Source organism: Sander lucioperca, chromosome 22, assembly GCF_008315115.2.
Source record: "Sander lucioperca isolate FBNREF2018 chromosome 22, SLUC_FBN_1.2, whole genome shotgun sequence".
In the NCBI taxonomy this organism is placed as follows: domain Eukaryota; kingdom Metazoa; phylum Chordata; class Actinopteri; order Perciformes; family Percidae; genus Sander; species Sander lucioperca.
The window spans coordinates 18,794,319-18,812,463 of NC_050194.1; the positions used below are offsets into that span (position 1 = coordinate 18,794,319).

General features: G+C 40.3%; 1 protein-coding gene across 7 annotated transcripts in view; it reads left to right on the top strand.

Annotated features, from left to right (window-relative positions):
- Positions 1-18,145, top strand: part of dock1 (dedicator of cytokinesis 1) — a 195,633-nt gene that overhangs the window by 58,051 nt on the left and 119,437 nt on the right. For 4 of the 7 annotated variants that reach the window (XM_031314965.2, XM_031314966.2, XM_031314967.2 and 1 more), the window contains exons 20-25: positions 648-737; positions 1,919-2,019; positions 2,124-2,252; positions 4,161-4,269; positions 8,138-8,208; positions 11,936-12,042. In XM_031314965.2, coding sequence (XP_031170825.1) covers positions 648-737; positions 1,919-2,019; positions 2,124-2,252; positions 4,161-4,269; positions 8,138-8,208; positions 11,936-12,042 — 607 coding nt within the window. Of the gene's footprint in view, positions 1-647; positions 738-1,918; positions 2,020-2,123; positions 2,253-4,160; positions 4,270-6,374; positions 6,387-8,137; positions 8,209-11,935; positions 12,043-18,145 lie in introns of all 7 variants that reach the window. The other 3 variants (XM_035997233.1, XM_035997234.1, XM_035997235.1) reach the window with 1 other exon arrangement.

Sequence of the window (18,145 nt, forward strand, 5' to 3'; positions counted from 1 at the left end):
GTGAAAACAGTTGTATAAATCAACAGTAAAAAAAACACATACAACTGTGAAATTTGCCTTAATACTTTTCCTATTTAAACTAAACACAAGAGAAAATAAGAGTTTACTTGCAAAACGTAATGAGCTAAATAATTGTTTTTCTCGGTTATTCTGTTTTTTTGATCACTGGGAGCCAAAATCATAATCACGATTAAATATCAATTAATTGTACAGCCCTAATGTGCGCCCGCTCTACCAACTGAGCTATCCGGGTGCTCAAAAATAACAATGTATTTTATTATCGGCACCAGGCCAATGATTTGAACTGTATCGCCCAGCTCTAATTGGGATGCCCAGGTCTCCCTGCTGCTGGCTTTCTGCTTCCACTCTCTGGCACAACCAGTGGAAAACAACACACTAAGATCCATACTTGGTGACAAAAAAATTCACTTGGCCTAAGGCCATTTATCACTTTAATGTCACCAGCTGGATGTCCTCCCTAAAAGAAGGAAATGGTTATCAATTTGACTTAGTCGGATTTGGAAGAGCAGTGAAAGCAGTTTTGCCGTTTTGCAGCGAGACTGAGACTTTCCATTTCCATGTCTTTTTGAGTGCTATGTTTTAGTGTTTGCCTGCCATAACACGCTGCTGTGCATCTGTCATTCTAGTTTCTGCAAGACACTCTGGATGCTCTCTTCAACATCATGATGGAGAACTCTGACAGTGACACTTTTGATACTTTGGTGTTCGATGCCTTGGTGAGCAAAGAAGCAAACACTAACAGCAGAGCAAAATTCATACCAGCAGAGGGTTCTGCTGTAGCTCTAAACTACGAGGTTAACCAAGCCATCTGTTTTGAGAGAGAACTGTAAACCATCAAAGTATCATAAGAATAATTCCAGAATCTTTGTAAAGTGATATGATTAATTTGTGCCATAAAGAGTGTTTTTTTTTTTTTTAGCTTTCTATGAGAAGCAAAAAGAAGATAAAATAACTTTACTTTGGCAAACATGTTCTGTGACAGAATGTTTTAGAAAGTATATAGAGTACACACCCTAACTCCCCACAAGAATGCACAAAAAATGTGTGAAAGGGGTACGCCTCAGGGGACACTACCTCAACTGGGACACCTACCTGCATCTCTGTTAACACAACATGGCAGTGCAGTCTAGGTATTTGGACAGATATTTTGTGTTGCTCTGTACTTCAGTACACTGGATTTGAAATGAAACAATATGTGGCTTGACTTTAAATAATATAGTTGTGATTTCTACGGTTTAAGGTAACAGTGTGGATGTGAACTCTCTCAAACTCCAAAGTCAGCACTTTAACCACAGTCAGTGTCTCATTTTACATCCAATGTGCTAGATTATAGAGCCCAAACTGTAGAACATGTGTATATTGTAGCTGACAAATTGTTCTCTATTGTTTGTAAATAAGAGCTGTGCTTATCATTTACAGAGGGAAATGCAAACACACGGCATATTGTGTGGTATCACAGCTGCATTCTTAATCTGCATGAATTTGTAGCGCTGGGGTAGCATTTAATTCATGTTTGTCGAACACGAAAGGTCTGCATTTTACTGCAAGATAGAGCACGAAGAAGGCAAAAAAGAAATTGGCTCATTTATTAAATCAGATATTGACAAAGTATCTAACAGAATCCTATCTACCATGCCAACGCCTAACATCATGGGGTACGTACATCTCAAAAGAATAGTTTTCTCTTTCAGAGAAAGGAGGTAGGGATTTTGTTGTCTGGGGTCCTAGATTATCTGCAGGCTAGCAAATTGAGAGAAAATGGCTTTATGCCCAAATGCAATCTTGTTTCATTTCCCAATCTATTTCAGCATATTGGGTAAGACAGGCAGTTTTTCCTGCTTTCCATTATGAGCTGTGTGGTTTCCATTTTACTGAATATGTGTCTGTTCTCTGACAGGTGTTTATAATTGGGCTTATAGCTGACAGAAAGTTCCAGCACTTTAACCCTGTTCTGGAGACCTACATTCGGAAGCATTTCAGTGCCACACTGGCGTACACGTGAGTTAATTACCCTCTGTTCAAATAGACCAAGGACATTTAATAAATTATATCCCATTTTGGGATTAGCAGATGTAACAAACTATATATGATTGTGTTTGTAGGAAGCTGACAAAAGTTCTGAAGAACTATGTGGACAACGCTGAGAAGCTGACAGAACAGCTGCTGAAGGCCATGAAGGCTCTCGAGTACATCTTCAAGTTTATCGTCCGCTCCAGAGTCCTTTTTAACCAGTATGTCCTGATGCACACATAATATGTACATATTGTGATATGTGTTGGCAATGTAGATACATATATTTTTATTTACTATATAGTACATGTTTATATGCACACATGCATGCAGACATACTGTCATTGTCTACACAGTATTCTTTGGTTGTCTTTATAAATATTAACATGTATCACTTGATGGTTAGTCTTACTAATAATTTTAATTGCTTTATTGCTGTAGTTGTTCCTGAACTAATACTTTGTTTTCAGTGTTATTTCATAATACGGAATCAATATTGTGTGCACCATTGATTGTGTTCTTCACAGTATGCCACTGCTGTGGAATGAAGATGGAAACCAGTAAAAGTAAATGGTCTCTATGCTGAGGAGATTTCTATGGATGTGTTTATAATTGGCTGTGGAGATGTTAAATGGATGGTAATGTTGTAGAGCCACGGAATGAAGCTGGTGGTGGCTGAGGGGCTGATGTATGATCCTGGTCTAATTGAGTGTGCACAGTTTGATTGGTTTTTCGTCCGAAGCCTAGAGGACGCCTTGTCCTTTACCTCACATATCAGACTACAGCAACTCTCTTGTAGAGCTGTCAATGTTCATAGTGTGTGTTCATAGTGGTTTCTGTCGCAGGATAACTTACAGCAACCTCCAACCCTAAAGTCCTGTCTGTGTTATGTCCTTTGTTGAAGCACTTTTCTTTGTCTGGTTTCCAGTATCAACTCTGTCGGGCCATTGTTGCCGAGTTAGTCTCAGGGTTAGATATTCTTCTTAACTATAAAGCTGCGTTTGTTGAAGCCTCTCATGCAGCTCTGGTATCAAGGCTACATCAGCACGTGTTTGGCTCGTCATTGCAGCCCAGTGGAACATTTAAATGAAATGGCAGAGGAGACACTCTAATTACACACTTTCCCCCCTGTGACTTGAGACTGGTGTGGCTGTCAGGAGCTCACTTCGCTCCTTGGTGCTGCAGGTGAGCTTTAAGTAATTGTTGTTGTGGGAGCCCTGAGACGGATGCCTCTAATCCTATGATTTCTGTAAGCCCTCAACAGTGACTAACCTTGACCATGTAATACCTGCAGCCCCATGAGAGATTGTGGCACAACAAAACCCACCTCTCTGGAAGTAAGCCAGTGAAATCAGATGTGAACACTTCATCCCTCTTTGATCTGCTTCAGTGTGTGTTTTCAAACTATTTTAATTTCTCTCACAAATCCTCATTTTTAATTTATTAAATTGTGAGTGGTTGACACATTTAATTACCTTGCAGGGAGCACAACGTGGCTCATTTACAGATAATACCCAGTTTGTAGAGATTTATGGGCTCTGCAAGTGGGATAAAAAGCATTTGCATTTTGGGGGGGGATTATGGAGGAAGCCCTGCTTTGTGTCCCCATGCACTTAGAAATCGGGGGAAGCGTTTTCTGCAATTGTTCTGTGATCATTGGCTTTTATTCACTGCAGTCGCAGGGCAGCATTCGCTCCACATAACCAAACTAGCAGAAGAAATAAGTAATAGTATGTCCTCGAAATGTTTACAAAGTAACAACATTGAACCCTTACATGACATTTGCTTTCTGTTCCTTGTATAGTATTTGAGGAGAGTCATTAGCATAGAACATTAATTTTTCAGATTTTTGTTTCCACATGACAGCAGGCAGGTGCTTCAGGGTCTTGTCATGTTGTTTTTAAATGCTAATCTGGCTGGCAGCAAGAGTGATGTCTGTGGCTCCGATCCAATAATATTTGCATTGATGGCACACATGGCCCATTCTGCTGGCTGCTTTTAATGATTGAACAGGGAGGCATCAAACTCTTGTTATTTCCATTGCGGGCGGGGCTGTTTACACAGGGATGAAACAAACAACAGCCTTGTGATCATCTGCCAATGTAATTCTCTACTTCATCTCCTCCCAGGCTCTATGAGAACAAAGGAGAGGCCGACTTCATGGAGTCCTTGAGGAACCTTTTCACATCCTTTAATGACATGATGAACAGTAATTCAGAGAACACTGGCATGGTGAAGGTAGGCTGACTATCTGCATGCTATTGCTCAAACTCAGGGCCAAGATCTAGCTGCTGCTGCGTGAATAGTAAATAAGTGCTGCTGTGTGAAAAGTAAATAACTCTGCTGTGATTTCCTTTGGATGACATGTAATTGGTGATGCATCTGTCTTGTTCGATTTAAAGTAATATAGCCGGTTAATAGACATTAATGTTTAGGTTCAGAGTGTTATTAATGTTAGGCTTCTGCTCTTCGGTGGTCTTTACAACTTGTACTATCTGTTTTCGTCACCTTTTGTTACGTCTCTTTGTGCAGATTTTCCTGAACTTTACTCTTATCTACTCTCTGTATGGCCTTCGTAGGGTTGCACATAAAATGAAATATATACAGTACATATATATATATATATATATATATATATATATATATATATATATATATATATATATATATATATATATATATATATATATATATTAGAGAGCATCTTAAGTAGGTACTTAAAGGAATAGTTCAACATTTAGGGAAATATGCTTGTTTACTTCTTTGCCGAGAGTTAGAAGAGATGATTGATACCACTCTTATGTCTATGCCCTGGAGACTTGAGATGTTCGGTATCGGCTCTGATACTGCCTAAAACGCTGGTATCGGTATCGGGAAGTACTGGAGTTTATGGACCGATCCGATACCACGTAATAAAGCCCTAAAGAAAATCTACGTTAAAGTAGTTTATTTATGTTCTTTTTCCGTTATAACTGACTAAACTGGATAATAAAAGAAAGTTCTGTGGCATTCATTGTTTGTGTTTGTTCATGTTTCACAAAGAGTTTAATCTGAGCCAGACCGACAACAAAGATAGAAATAATATCACATCCATACAGGGATGGTAGTATACAGTTGTTAAAACATAATAAAATATATGACACACTAGTATCGGATCGCTACTCGGTATCGGCAGATACGCAAGTTCAGGTATCAGAATCGGTATCGGGAAGCAAAAAATGTTATCGGGCCATCTCTACTGGAGACGGGGAGAAACAACTAACCCGGCTAAAGAAAACAACATCAGCCTACTAGCCCCTCTGAAGCTCACTAGTTTACACATTATATCTAGTCTATATCGACGACGTTCCACGTCCAGGGTTGTTCAGGTGCCGCCAGAAATTCCGCCGGATGTCCCTCATTTTGGCCGGATGTCCGTCACTTTCCACTTTCTTTGTGTTGGCATTCTAAACTCCGGTGGATTTATGAAGACTATGGTTAACTGCTCCTCAGATCTCTGCAGGGTAAATCCAGACAGCTAGCCAGACTATCTGTCCAATCTAAGTTTTCTGTTGCCTGACTAAAACAACTTTTGAACGAGCAACATGTACACCGAAAAGTTCCTTCCCGAGGCTATTTTGCAGAGGCACCATCATTTTGTCTGGGGCTTAGCACCGCCCATGACGGTTGTGATTGGTTTAAAGAAATGCCAACAAACCAGAGCATGTTATTCTACCATCCTGGAATGCTGTGTGGACTAGCCAGACCCTCCTCCACAGCGCTGTTGAGGAAGGTCTGGTAATGCGAGACTACATTATATCTTGTTTACCTAATCTGTACAAAAAGCAAAGTGTTGTGGTTGTCGTTTGTGCCGGACTATTTTTGCGTCCAGCCAAATTACTGTACCTGGGACAGGGTAGAGCCAGGGTAGCTGTTTCCAGTCTTTACACTAAGCTAAGCTAACTGTCTACTGAATGTAGATTCATGCAGTACTTACTGTACAGATGTAAGAGTGGTATCGATCTTCTAAACTTAACTCGCGCCAAGAAAGCGAGCAAGTGTATTTCCCAAAACGTTGAACTATTCCATAAAGATTAGGGTGCAGTCTGGAACCTTAATTCTTATTTGGTCTGTACCGAAATGCATCTGCAGCGACAAAAATCATATTAACTTACTGACTTACTCAAGACTTTTCTGTGCAGCCCTAACCTTTTAGTTTTTTCTTGCATCCACACATTATGTATGTCTGTTCTCTTGTCTTGTCTGTACTTCTATGTGTGTTTGTGTTGTTCCTCTCTCTCTCCGTTTCACTCTGACCTTGACTGTCCTGTGGTCTGGGGCTCCTCTGGCCTTCTGCTATTTAGCTGCTCCTTAAGGTATTTATTTCACTGTCTTTCTCCTTGCGCCTTTAAGATTTCTACATTGTGTTTGCATGTCATTATCCTTGACCCCCAAACTCGGAGACACTCAGTGACTCCAGATATGAAACAAACCCACAAGCATATACTTTTTGCAGATGCACTCAAAACCACACATGCGCTCACATGCCGATGTGTGCACACACACCTATGCTTTTAGAGATAACATAATCGCAGTGTACATGCACCTTGGCACACCTACAGTAGATCCATGTGCACACTCAACCATAGGAGAAGCTCAGGAGTCAATTAGGAATCAGTTGCTGTGTAATTGGTTGAGATATTAGCTTTACTGTCAGTAAATTAAAAACTGATCTTGAGGAACGGGCATGAAAGCGAGGAATCCTGGTTTCTTCCCAAGTCCGCCCTTGTGAAAGCACTGTGACAGGTGGAAGCTAATGAGCAGTCCCATCATACCTCAAGTCTGAACCCAGATGAACATCTGGACAGACCGGCACGCATGCAGGCAAACACTTTGATAAACCCACACACACACACACACACACACACACACACACACACACACTCATGCTCCTAGTGACTGTGAGGTGCACACAGAAACAGGGACAGGAAACCCAACTCCTCTGAGACTTGTTGCGACGATTCACACACTACATCTCGGCACAACAGGTGGGAGTTAAGTAAACAGTCAACAGATGCAGTTGAGCCGAGCCAGGATTGATAACTGAATCAAAGTCGAACAGCACCTTTTGAAATCCAAGTTTCAGACTCCCCAACTCTTTCTGTCTGCAGAGAGAGGTGAAGGTGTTGTGTTATGCATGAGCACTAAAAATATCTATTTAGATGAGAGTAGATTACGGTATGATTTTATTTGGAGGTCATGATGATATCCAGGTTTGAAAAATCCAGCTTATCTTATCTTATCTTATTATGTCTCAGCATGCAGAGATGTGTCGAAATGTTTTTAAGACAGGATTTCTAACAGACATTTTGTTCAACTCATTACATTTACTGAAGTCAGTAACAAAGTATTTTCTCTCTTGCCAACCTTTTCTGAACATTGCTAATTACTTTCACATATTTTCAGAAAAAAAAAAAGTGTGCACAATAACAAACTGGATTTTAGCAGGTGATGTCCAGTGTGCTACACCTGCATGGCTAATCAACCTCTGTGGGACAGACTGGCACTGCTGCTAATTTGCACAGATGCTGTATAAACACCCCCAACCCATCTTGGCCAGCATTTAGCAGCAGGCAGTTAGAGAGGGAAGTTTCAGCTTGCTTAATCATTCCTGTTATTAATGGATGGCTCTGTAATCTGCCACTGGGTGCTCTCTCTTTGTATACATGTATGTATTATAGTACCGATGGGCATCTTATCTGGCTTTATCTGTCAAGGTATCATTACAAAGAGATCTTCCTTTTGTCCCAGTTTGTTTAATACAATTAAGTCTTAACATCATGCCCTGCCCTCAGAGCGACTGGATGAAATAAATTAAGATACAGTGGGAAGGAGTTGATAAAAGCAGAGCAGCTCAGAGTATCATACAAACACTAGGTAGACATATTGACACATATACACTTGGCTACACACAACGCAACAACACACCATCTCCACCTTGTGGAAAAACCTGTATTACATAATGTGAGATAAAGTAGCTTACAAAATCAATCAATGACTGAACTAATTAACTCAGAGCTGAGAATGAGTTAATGGTTTCTTTTTCTTTCTTTTTTTTTTGGTTAAGGGTGCTGCACTGAAGTACATTCCCACCATTGTCAACGATGTCAAGCTGGTCTTTGATCCAAAGGAACTCAGGTAATTTCATATGATCCATTGCATTTTCCTCTGCTCTGTTGTTGTTACAATGACACGTGCAGTACACTTATTCGAGTTGCTCAAACAGACGGCGTGTTGCTGAAAAGCACCGCATTAAAGCAAATGTCTAGAAAATGCTCAAATTGGACTTAAATGTTGTTTTGCTGGAGAATGAAAGAAGAAATCTTAATTGCTTTTGTTTTTCGTAGTGTCCGCTTAAATTAAAATTTCATGTTTAGATGAATCCCTAACAAGCTGATGTGATATTGTGCCACTGTGAATACTTGTAAGCACCATTTTGTTTATGTCTGGCTTTCAACCTTAGGCTGTTTTTATTCAACAACTTAACATTCAGTAGCTGTACTGTGATAGGCAGCGCTTAAACATGCTCAGGATGCCTTGGAAACCCACCAACAGCTCTACTCAAGTGTCCATTTCAGTTAATGTTGTCTACCGTGAATGTCATCTGCCACAGCGTAATGCTCGTCTTAATAATAAACGACTTCTGAAGTATCACGTGCTGATGTTACTGTGGCACTAAATCATATATTTATTATATTGTTGAACAAAAGGGGAAAAATACTTGAAAATCTGTCCTCATCATCTGAATAACTTTCCTTCCATTATAGAAATGAAAGGACTTTAAATGTCAAACTCAAGTTCCATGGATTTTTGGGGTAGTGTTCCAAAACTGAGAGAACATTGCATTTGTCCTTGATTTTCTGCCCCATTTGAATGTCTTGAATCTGTTATAAGGACACAGCACAATAACAAAAGAGAATGGCCTCATTTATGGAGCATTTACAAATATATGAAGAAAGCTTTTCTAATGTATTCAGTGAAATACTTTTTAGCTGCAAATTAGTCTTTAAAAACATATTTCGTTCACGTTTTGGTCAAACATTTTATCATCTGTAAATATTTAGTTCATACGAATATAGTCATAACGTGAGTCACGCCGATTTTGTCCTGATTATCTCATAATGAAATATGCAATCTGTACACAGACAGTTACATTAATAGGAACGACACATTGGGAAGAACAGCAGGTTGCTTCTGACCAGGCTGAATCTAATGTTTGTCGGAAAAAAACAAAACTACTCTTTTCCTAATCTTGTTGTATTCCTTCTGTTGAAAGTCAGGAGAGAGGTTGAATGAAGAGAAAGTCTGTGGAAAGCAGTAGAGCCAGAAGTGGCACACTTTCTGCTCTTTATATACAATAATTTCATCATTAATCAAAAGCTTTACATGCTGGATCAAACAATGTAGAATAACATAAGGAAAGGAAACATGAATAGACTTAGGAAACATGAATAGACTTATATGAAATAAAACCAAAAATACAATTTCACACAGCAAAGGCCATACTGTATACTCCTCCACTTAAATTACTGAAGGGAAACCCTGTCTTGTTGCACATTTATTTCCACTAATATTTCACCATCCGAAAACTCTTGACAATAGGACCTATTTTTATGGCGGCTCAAAGACTGGCACAAGTAGTGCCACAACATGTAGGTATTTTCCCAGACCTTGAACTGTTCATTTGCAAGTACTCAGCAAGGAGCCCCTTCCATTTGCCCACATCCAGCACCTGGGCAGCAGCAGATTCTGGACCACACACGCCCGCCAATCCCTGCCTCTAGCCTCAGCTCCACTCCACCACTATCACAGCCACAGTGGTGAAGGGGGGTTGTTTGTCAAAGGTGGAAGATTGTCTTTCAGCTCTTTCATTCTGTCTACCATGCACCGTTTCTCTGTTCAGCATTCACAGTAGGCCTGCACGATTCAGGGGAAAATACGAATCCCGATTTTTTTAGCTTAGAATTGATATCACGATTCTCTGCCACAATTTTTATCTCACAAAGTGTGATGTTTATTGCACACATGAACCATGACAAAACAAAAGAAATTGGCAGTACCAAACATAGATTTTTTTTGGGCACCTATAGCACATTGCGCATCACCACAAACCTATAAACATAGAGGCATCAATGAATAAAGAAAATAAAGTATATACTGGCCATTTAAGTATAGTAGGCTACCAAAAATAGTGACATATAACACACTGAACTAAATATGGCCCTGATACAGGCTCTATCTGAACTCCTTGAACATGTCTTTACATAAATAAAACATGTTAATGTCAATATTAAATGCTTTCAAGAAATTAATTGAAGGAGAAAAAAATAAATCGTGGTGAATCGAGATTGCGATTTTATAACGATTTATCCTGCAGGCCTTATTCACAGCTTCCTAAAGTGTTTTTTTTTTTCTCCCCTTCTCGATGTATTTCAGTATGTCCTTCTCAGTGTGTGACACTGATTCTGTTTTTTTTATATTTCAAAACGAAACAGTGTGTTCATTCTAATTTGTGTTATCATAGTAAAGCACACTAAAATGTTTGGATTTTAAAGACTATGACTGGATGACTTCCCTGTAGGGCTGGTCAATATATTGATATTATATCGATTTCGTGATATGAGTGGTTATTTATCTAAAATCTAAATGTGAAGATATGTTGTGAAAGCACCAATTGTCAACCCTAGAATATCGTCGCAATATCGACATTGAGGTATTTGGTCAAAAATATCGTGATATCTGATTTTCCCCGTATCACCCAGCCCTACTTCTTCTTCTCTTTCTGTACTGTGCAGCCAAAGGAACCATATGCTATCCAGCTATATGGTGAAGTGCAGTAAAACAAACAAACTGGCACATTTGTGGGGTTGGAGAGACAGTTTGGACTACTACGGGGACATGTTGATTGAAAAATTGGGTCACACCTGTCCTGGTTGACGGCTCCAATAAAGTTAATAATAAATAGTATTTGTGTTGACAACATAACGATCCAACACGCTCTGCCATCATTTCTGTAGTTGGAGCGGAACCAACACGAGAAAAGCTTTTGATTACAGCGTTAATTCTGAAAGCTGGGGTCCTTATGAACCATTCACTTACCTATAAATCACAGGTCGGGCTTTTTCCCTGACTGAGCAAAGGTGGCATTAGCTGTTCCTGTTGTTTAGGCAAACCTGGCTGAGCGGCCAAGCTGGAGGCGACTAAATTGAAGCCTTGGGGATGGGGGTGTTTCATCTCCTGCCAGAACCTTTTCTCTCCTCCTTGAGCCTCAGCTAGTCAGCATAACAAGCATCTGGCCTCTTCATTGAGGAGAAAACTGTGAGCTTTATGTGTGTGCATGAATGCCGATTTATCTTTCAAGCTCTGAGTTGTTGAATGCTCAAGATGATGGTTCTTGCTGAGCTAAATGTTGGTTGTCTTAAAACAAATAAACTAAAAAACTTTAGTTGAATAGTATGCACTGGCAGTCGCGCACGCACGCACAGACACACAGGTGTTTTCAGTGTTGTTGAACCTGTTGAGGAAACTTCCTTTATCATTTTAAGTTTACGGAGTTTGGACACCTTGACGTCCTTGTCATTGATTTGCAATAATCCTCTAATACAATCGGAGATAGCAAAATCTATCTCTGGTAGCAAGCTGTTCTTAGAGATCATTCCAGGTCAGCTCCTATTGTCTGACGCTCTGATGCTATATATTGTCATATACTCAACCATAGCCAGAATTTTTTTAAAGTACCTGTGTTGGTGTGCAGGGCCTTTAATTGCGTTTCGGACGATTGCTAGTGATGGGAAGCAGTCAACCAGCCCAAGATGCCTGATCCGTCTGACCTTTTGTCTTTATTGTCCTCCTTCTGTCTCCGTAGCAAGCTGTTCACCGAGTTCATCCTGAAGGTTCCTCTGGGTCGCCTGGTGAAACAGAAGCTAGACTGTCTGATTGACATTGTCCACAGCGATCTCTTTGCTCATCACGGTGAGGGAGCACACACACACACACACACACGCACACAAATTGTTCCTTAGTGCATGCACCTTCACTCACAAAGCAGTAATATAGGCAATCAAACACACAGCACCTGCCCCCCTTGGCAGCCCTTTGTGAGTCAGTAAAGGTTGTTGGTAAGGGCGTAGTGGAAATCCCTGTTGTTGCCTAAGAGAGTTAAGCAATCTCACTGCTAAAATCACTGGGACTTGTCTGTATAAAGATATCAGTATTCCCATCCACACAGTCTTCAAGTCTAAGCCCCTCCTTTTCTTCTTTGTATGACTATTTCATGATTTAAATGTGTTCATTGGGTAATTTCTGTTCTCGTTTCCCTATCCTTGTCACACCTAAACAGCACTTACACACACATCCACACTAATACTTTCATAGTACACATGAGCACCATGCTATTGTATATTTCGACCATGTTGTAGTAATGTCAAATATGAAGAGCAGGGATGTAGAGATGGTTTAATGAGAGTCTAGTCCAACCTCCAGTGTCTGCAGCCAGGCTAGCCTGCGGCCCTGCTGCAGTGACAGTTGAGGGCCAAGCCTTTTGCCAGAGGCAGCAATCCACTAAAGGCCGTGTTAGGTTAGGTCCTGATTTAGAGTCAAGCACGCTCACACACACTGTCCCGTGTTGGTAAATTAAATGCAAAGTTCCTAAAGCAATGAAATGGCAACAGTGATTTAATGTGGCTGGCAGGGACAACACATGCCTCAGAGCCGTCAGCTAATGTAAAGGAAGTGGACAACAAGTATCCACTTGCACGGCTGCTCTCCGGCTCAGTCATCAGATTGTTTAGTTCAGCATGAATGTACAAAAAGATATTATGAAATGGAATTTAGGCAAGGTGTGATGGCATGTTTGTCCTAATAATCTAGTTAACAATGAACATAACACAGTGTAAATGTCTTCAACTTGATAATGCATTCCTTTCATACTTTAGCAACCTAAAATTGTGGTTTGTCCAGTTAAGTGAGTAACTATTGAAGGACAATGCTCAGGGTGTGGTGCTCTGGTCATTACTATTGATCTGTTTGTGTAATTGTGGACAGGCAAGCCTCCCCGATGTTTGTGAATGGCCTTCTGACCAGCCAGAGGACTCGTTGCTGTGATGTAGATAAAGGCTACCCTGCTGCTCGGTTCTCACAACAGCTCCACGCTCTGTTGCTTTGAACATTTCTAGTAGTCCATTAGGTTCATGCGTGTTTTAAAACTGCAAAAACCAGTGATGGAGAAGGCTTAATTGCCAAGTAGAATTGTCCTTTCCACATCAGTATCAAGCTGAGCTCCGCTTTGGAGATGTTTTATTGCAGATAATGACCACTGCGATGAGCAAATGGGTTAGCCAGGCAGTTTTTAAAGGTGGTCTAATCAGCTGTAGTAAGACAAGTCCACATGCATCCTGATCCCCAGGTGGTCCCTGAAAGGGTCCATTGCCAGTCAATCCCAAAGGGAAATGTACTGGAATGCTCAGAGCAAATGACAACCCAGCAAGAGGCATCTACCTAGATGCTCAACCCTCAACATGGAGTTTCTTAGCCGTCTCCACACACTCATCAATATGCACTGAATGAGTTCACTGTTGGAAGTGTTTTCTTTCCTGTAGGCTGCACAATCATTAACATATTAACAGTTTCTGTGTAAAAGCACGTCTTAAATTAGTATTTTTCTGTCCCTGATGGGCTTATTTCTGTTCAGAATGACAACAATAAGCCGACATTCCTTTCTCCATGAGTTTCATCTATACATTTGAAATGGAAATGCTGTATGTTGAGTGCGATTGGTATGCGTATGCGATTCCCTGCTGCAGATGGAAACTTAATGAACTCAGAAAAGAGGGACATTTTGGGTCTTTTTTATTTTGAAGGCACAACGTTGTGTCACCTTCACTGTTTATGATGTAAAAGGAGAGAGTGGGACAGGCGCATAAATCACTTGCAAATGGGCTCATTGGAAGAGAACAAATATGTCACCTGCTCTTCTGGTCTGTTTTAAAGGGGAAAATCACTGTAGCGTCTAAAATCTGTTTGCGACTTTGCGCTGGAAGTTTGAGGAGACCGCTCATGGCCTAGCTTGATAGTTCCACTCTGCTTGTCATGCTCCCACCCTGCTACTTGTGTAGCAAGGGGTGTGTGTGTGTGTGTGTGTGTGTGTGTGTGTGTGTGTGTGTGTGTGTGTGTGTGTGTAAACGCTCGCAAGACTGTGCATTTATGCGTTAGTGTGTGTTACCACCTGTGTGTATTTTGAGGCGACACAAAAGGAGTGATGGCCCTGCAAAAACAAGGTATTAAACACTCCACACAATGTCAGACACGCTCAGATAGGAGATTGGCTTTTTTGTTCAAACCCTGGAAGATTACAAAGCACACACACACGTACATAAAAACACGCAGTTTCATTTTAAGCTGTATCAGGTGGATAGCTTGGCGTTCTGTTACATAGCACCACAAATATTTTGGTGCAGACATGGTTGTCACTCTGTGTCAGGGATAGCTAACAAGTGACAATACAAACTCCTAACATCCATAACATTCCTTTTCAGGTATTAACCAGTGGAAGTTTTATGTGAATAATAGCTGTATTGTAGAGCAGCCTGCAGCATATGTCCATGCTCTAAACTCTGTCGTAGCACGTTTGGGTAGAGCCACTACCCAAACTAGGGCTAGGACTAGATTAATGTTAAAGGGGCTCTAGGGGTGGCAGAGTCCATAGGTCAAAGTGAAATGTCTTGAGAACCATTAGATAGATCATTGGGATAAATCCTACTGACTGTGGTGATCATGTGAGCTTTCATCTAGCACCACCAACAGGACTAAATATCCACTCTTCCAACACTTTAGTTCCTGAAAGGATGTTGGATTTCCATGTAATTTGCAGTGGATTATCATGATCATCAGGATATTTTATTCTTGTTTTTCCCTGACCTCCTGCCCTTTACACACAGGATAACTCAAAATGTACAGGGAAGATTGCCATGGCATTTTAGGCCTTTATTTTGACAGGACAGCTGAAGGCATGAAAAGGGAGAGAGAGGGGGAATGACATGCTGCAAATAGGTTGATTCAGGTCGGGCGACCCAAAATTAGCTTTTTTTGATTTAGGTCAGCTCAACCTTTTCAAGTTGTATGTGATATGTCTCAACATGTAATTGATGAATTACTGTGAAATTGAGTAAGCAATGTAATGATTCTCAGAGAGTAAGCCTCATGTATTTTGGTCACTGTTACCTTTGCTATTTCACCACTCTTGGGCCAAGAAATGAGGAAAAATTACATGCAAATGTTGGTAAGACATGAAAGTGTTTTCATGCTCATCAGAGGATAAACAACTTTCCTTTGGCGCCACCTTCAAACTTTAGATATGTTTCCCCCACAAGTAGAAAAACATATACAAATTGCAAAGTTTTCTTTCCATTTTTATCCCGGGACATTAAAACCTCACTGAACTGCCGTCGTAGCTATAGAATTTTAGTCTTATTTATTCATTTTGTACAAACATCTCCCGCATGTTGTTGTAGGTTTTTTTCTTTACACAAACAAACACTTTTACAGCAACTTTGTGTGTTGATCTGTGTCATTTCTTTAACATATTTACAAATTATTGATTTATGATTTGGACACAATGTTTAGTTGAGCAACTATCTTCATAGGTGGCACGTTGCATGTTCTCCCAGTGTTCACATGGGTTTCCTCCAGGTCCTCCATTTCCCTCCCACCATAAAGACATGCATGCTAGCTAACTCCTGCCATTGCCCTCAACGTAGGCACTGGCTTTGCAACTGGAGTTGGCCCCGGGTCCCAGATTATGCCCACTGCTCCTAATTAAGTAGAATGGGTTACATGCAGAGGATATATTCCTCCTATGTGTAAATATACTTGGCAAGTAAAGGAATTATTATTAAGATTATGTTATTAAGTAGGTACATTTTTTTTTATTATGTTATTAAATGCCATTCAAAAGGAGTCCAGCAGCTATACGAGATCTCCTAGATTGCTGCAAGAGAATCATTGTGTAATTGCTGCACCAATCAATGCCTGAGTCATTAAAAATGAAATTCTCCAGGAGTCTTTTTGTTAAATTGCTAATTACTATGTAATGCATTAATTACCCTTTTATTAAAGAGCCTTATCGTGGTCTCTATGTGGAGCTCTGGCTTATGGTTTATGGTTAATGCTGTTTTTTTTTCATTGTTTTCTTTTTGCATGTTGAGATGAAGGTATCACCTTTTTCTTTCTTCGTCTATCTTCATTGAATAAATCCATACTGCTCAATTTTACATGTAGTTCCTTTAGAAGGATTCAGAGAATATATAACACTGAATGGATTCATGTTTAATATCTCTGGGTATAGTTCATGCTATTCATTATGCGTTACATCCTGCTCTTCGTTGTTCGGCCTTGAGCAGTATTGACAATTAGCAAAGAGGTGTGTGTGTGTGTGTGTGTGTGTGTGTGTGTGTGTGTGTGTGTGTGTGAATGAGTAATAAAATTGGGAGTTTCATTTTGTCCCAGTTGATTGGCTTATTAAAGCTGTAACTATCTGTGAAGCAGAGAGATTGTATTGATTGTGAATTGAAATCCATTGCTCAGTGGCCCTTTAAAGCAGCGGTTTTCTCCACCATGTCGTCATAAAGATTATTTGAAGAATACTGCAGTCCCTTTAGTCTGCCACTGCATCGGTGATGATTTCCCTCAGTGTGCTGCTCTTTTGTGTTTGGGAGACAATGTCAGCGCACTGCATGAGGTCATTGAGAGGTGTTTTATTTCTAACGTCTTTTCTTTTCTTGCAGACGGGTTATCAGTTTATATTCTATTCACCAATCTTAAAGATATTTACCTAACGCCCCTAACGGATACTCCCCATCTTTTTATTGAACCAACCTAACTCCAGTATTTGTCCCTAGGCTTTAAATATGACCCCCATACACATACACCACTAAGATTGAAATCAGAAGGTTTAATAAAAAATATGATAATTTTGTGGCAGATTGCCTTAGGTTTACCTTCCATGAGAATACTCTCTGGCTTATCTCTGCTGTCCTCCATGTCCAATTGCCAACCAAATTCTCTACCCTCTGCATATGGAAATTCACTTTTTGATGTTGCTGTCAACATCAGCCAAACTTGGGTTTGGTTGCATGTTGTGTTGAATTAATTGCAGCTGTTACTTTGACAGAGTTAGCAAGAAAGTTTTTCTGCTGCCTTTACTTGCTATTTTAGGTGCATTAGGGACATAAAGAATACATGATTCTTTCATCTCTTTTCAAAATTACAAGGCTTGACATTCACAACAGTACAACTGTTACCCACTGGGGCAGTAGCAGATTAAGTGCTTTGATTAAGGGTACCACAACAGTGGTCAATATTGGAGAAGGATCAATATGGCCATTTTTAGGGCCCAAGCGCCGACAGCGGCGAAGGCCCTATTGAAACTGAAGGAATTCTTCCTTCCTTTCCTTTCCTATCCTTTCTTCCGGCAAATGAATCGCTTTTTTGAGGGGCTTACCATAATCAAAAACTCACCAAAATTGGCAGTTGCATCAAGCCTGGTGAAAATGTACATATTTTAAGGGTTTCGGGAATAGGTGCACAAAAATGGCTATTTTGTGCGTTTCGCCATCGAAACAGGAAGTGGGTGTAGTTTGAGTGTACATTGTCCAATTGGCTCGAAACATTTCAGGATTCATAAGTGTCCAACCCTGAGGAGATATAAAGGCTGATATTTACTCAAAGTCATAGCGCCCCCTACTGGCAACAGGAAGTAGGCCTAAGAGTCAAGGTGCTGTACTTTAACAAACTCCTACTAGAGATTTCATCAGATTGACTTCAAATTTGGTCTGTGTCATCTAAAGACCTTAACGATGAAAAGTTATTAAAAGCAAAACTTTTCGTCCAACGGTGTGGGCGTGCCGTGTCGGTCATTTTGAGCACTTATCGAAGAACGAAGAAGTTGTTGTAACTTTAGAGTACATTGTCCAATTTGGCCAAATTTTTTTTTACTTTTGGTCATAGCTGGCAACAGAAAATCAGCCTTATATGACAAACATCATCCGATTTACATGAAACTTATAATGTGTGGTCTGCA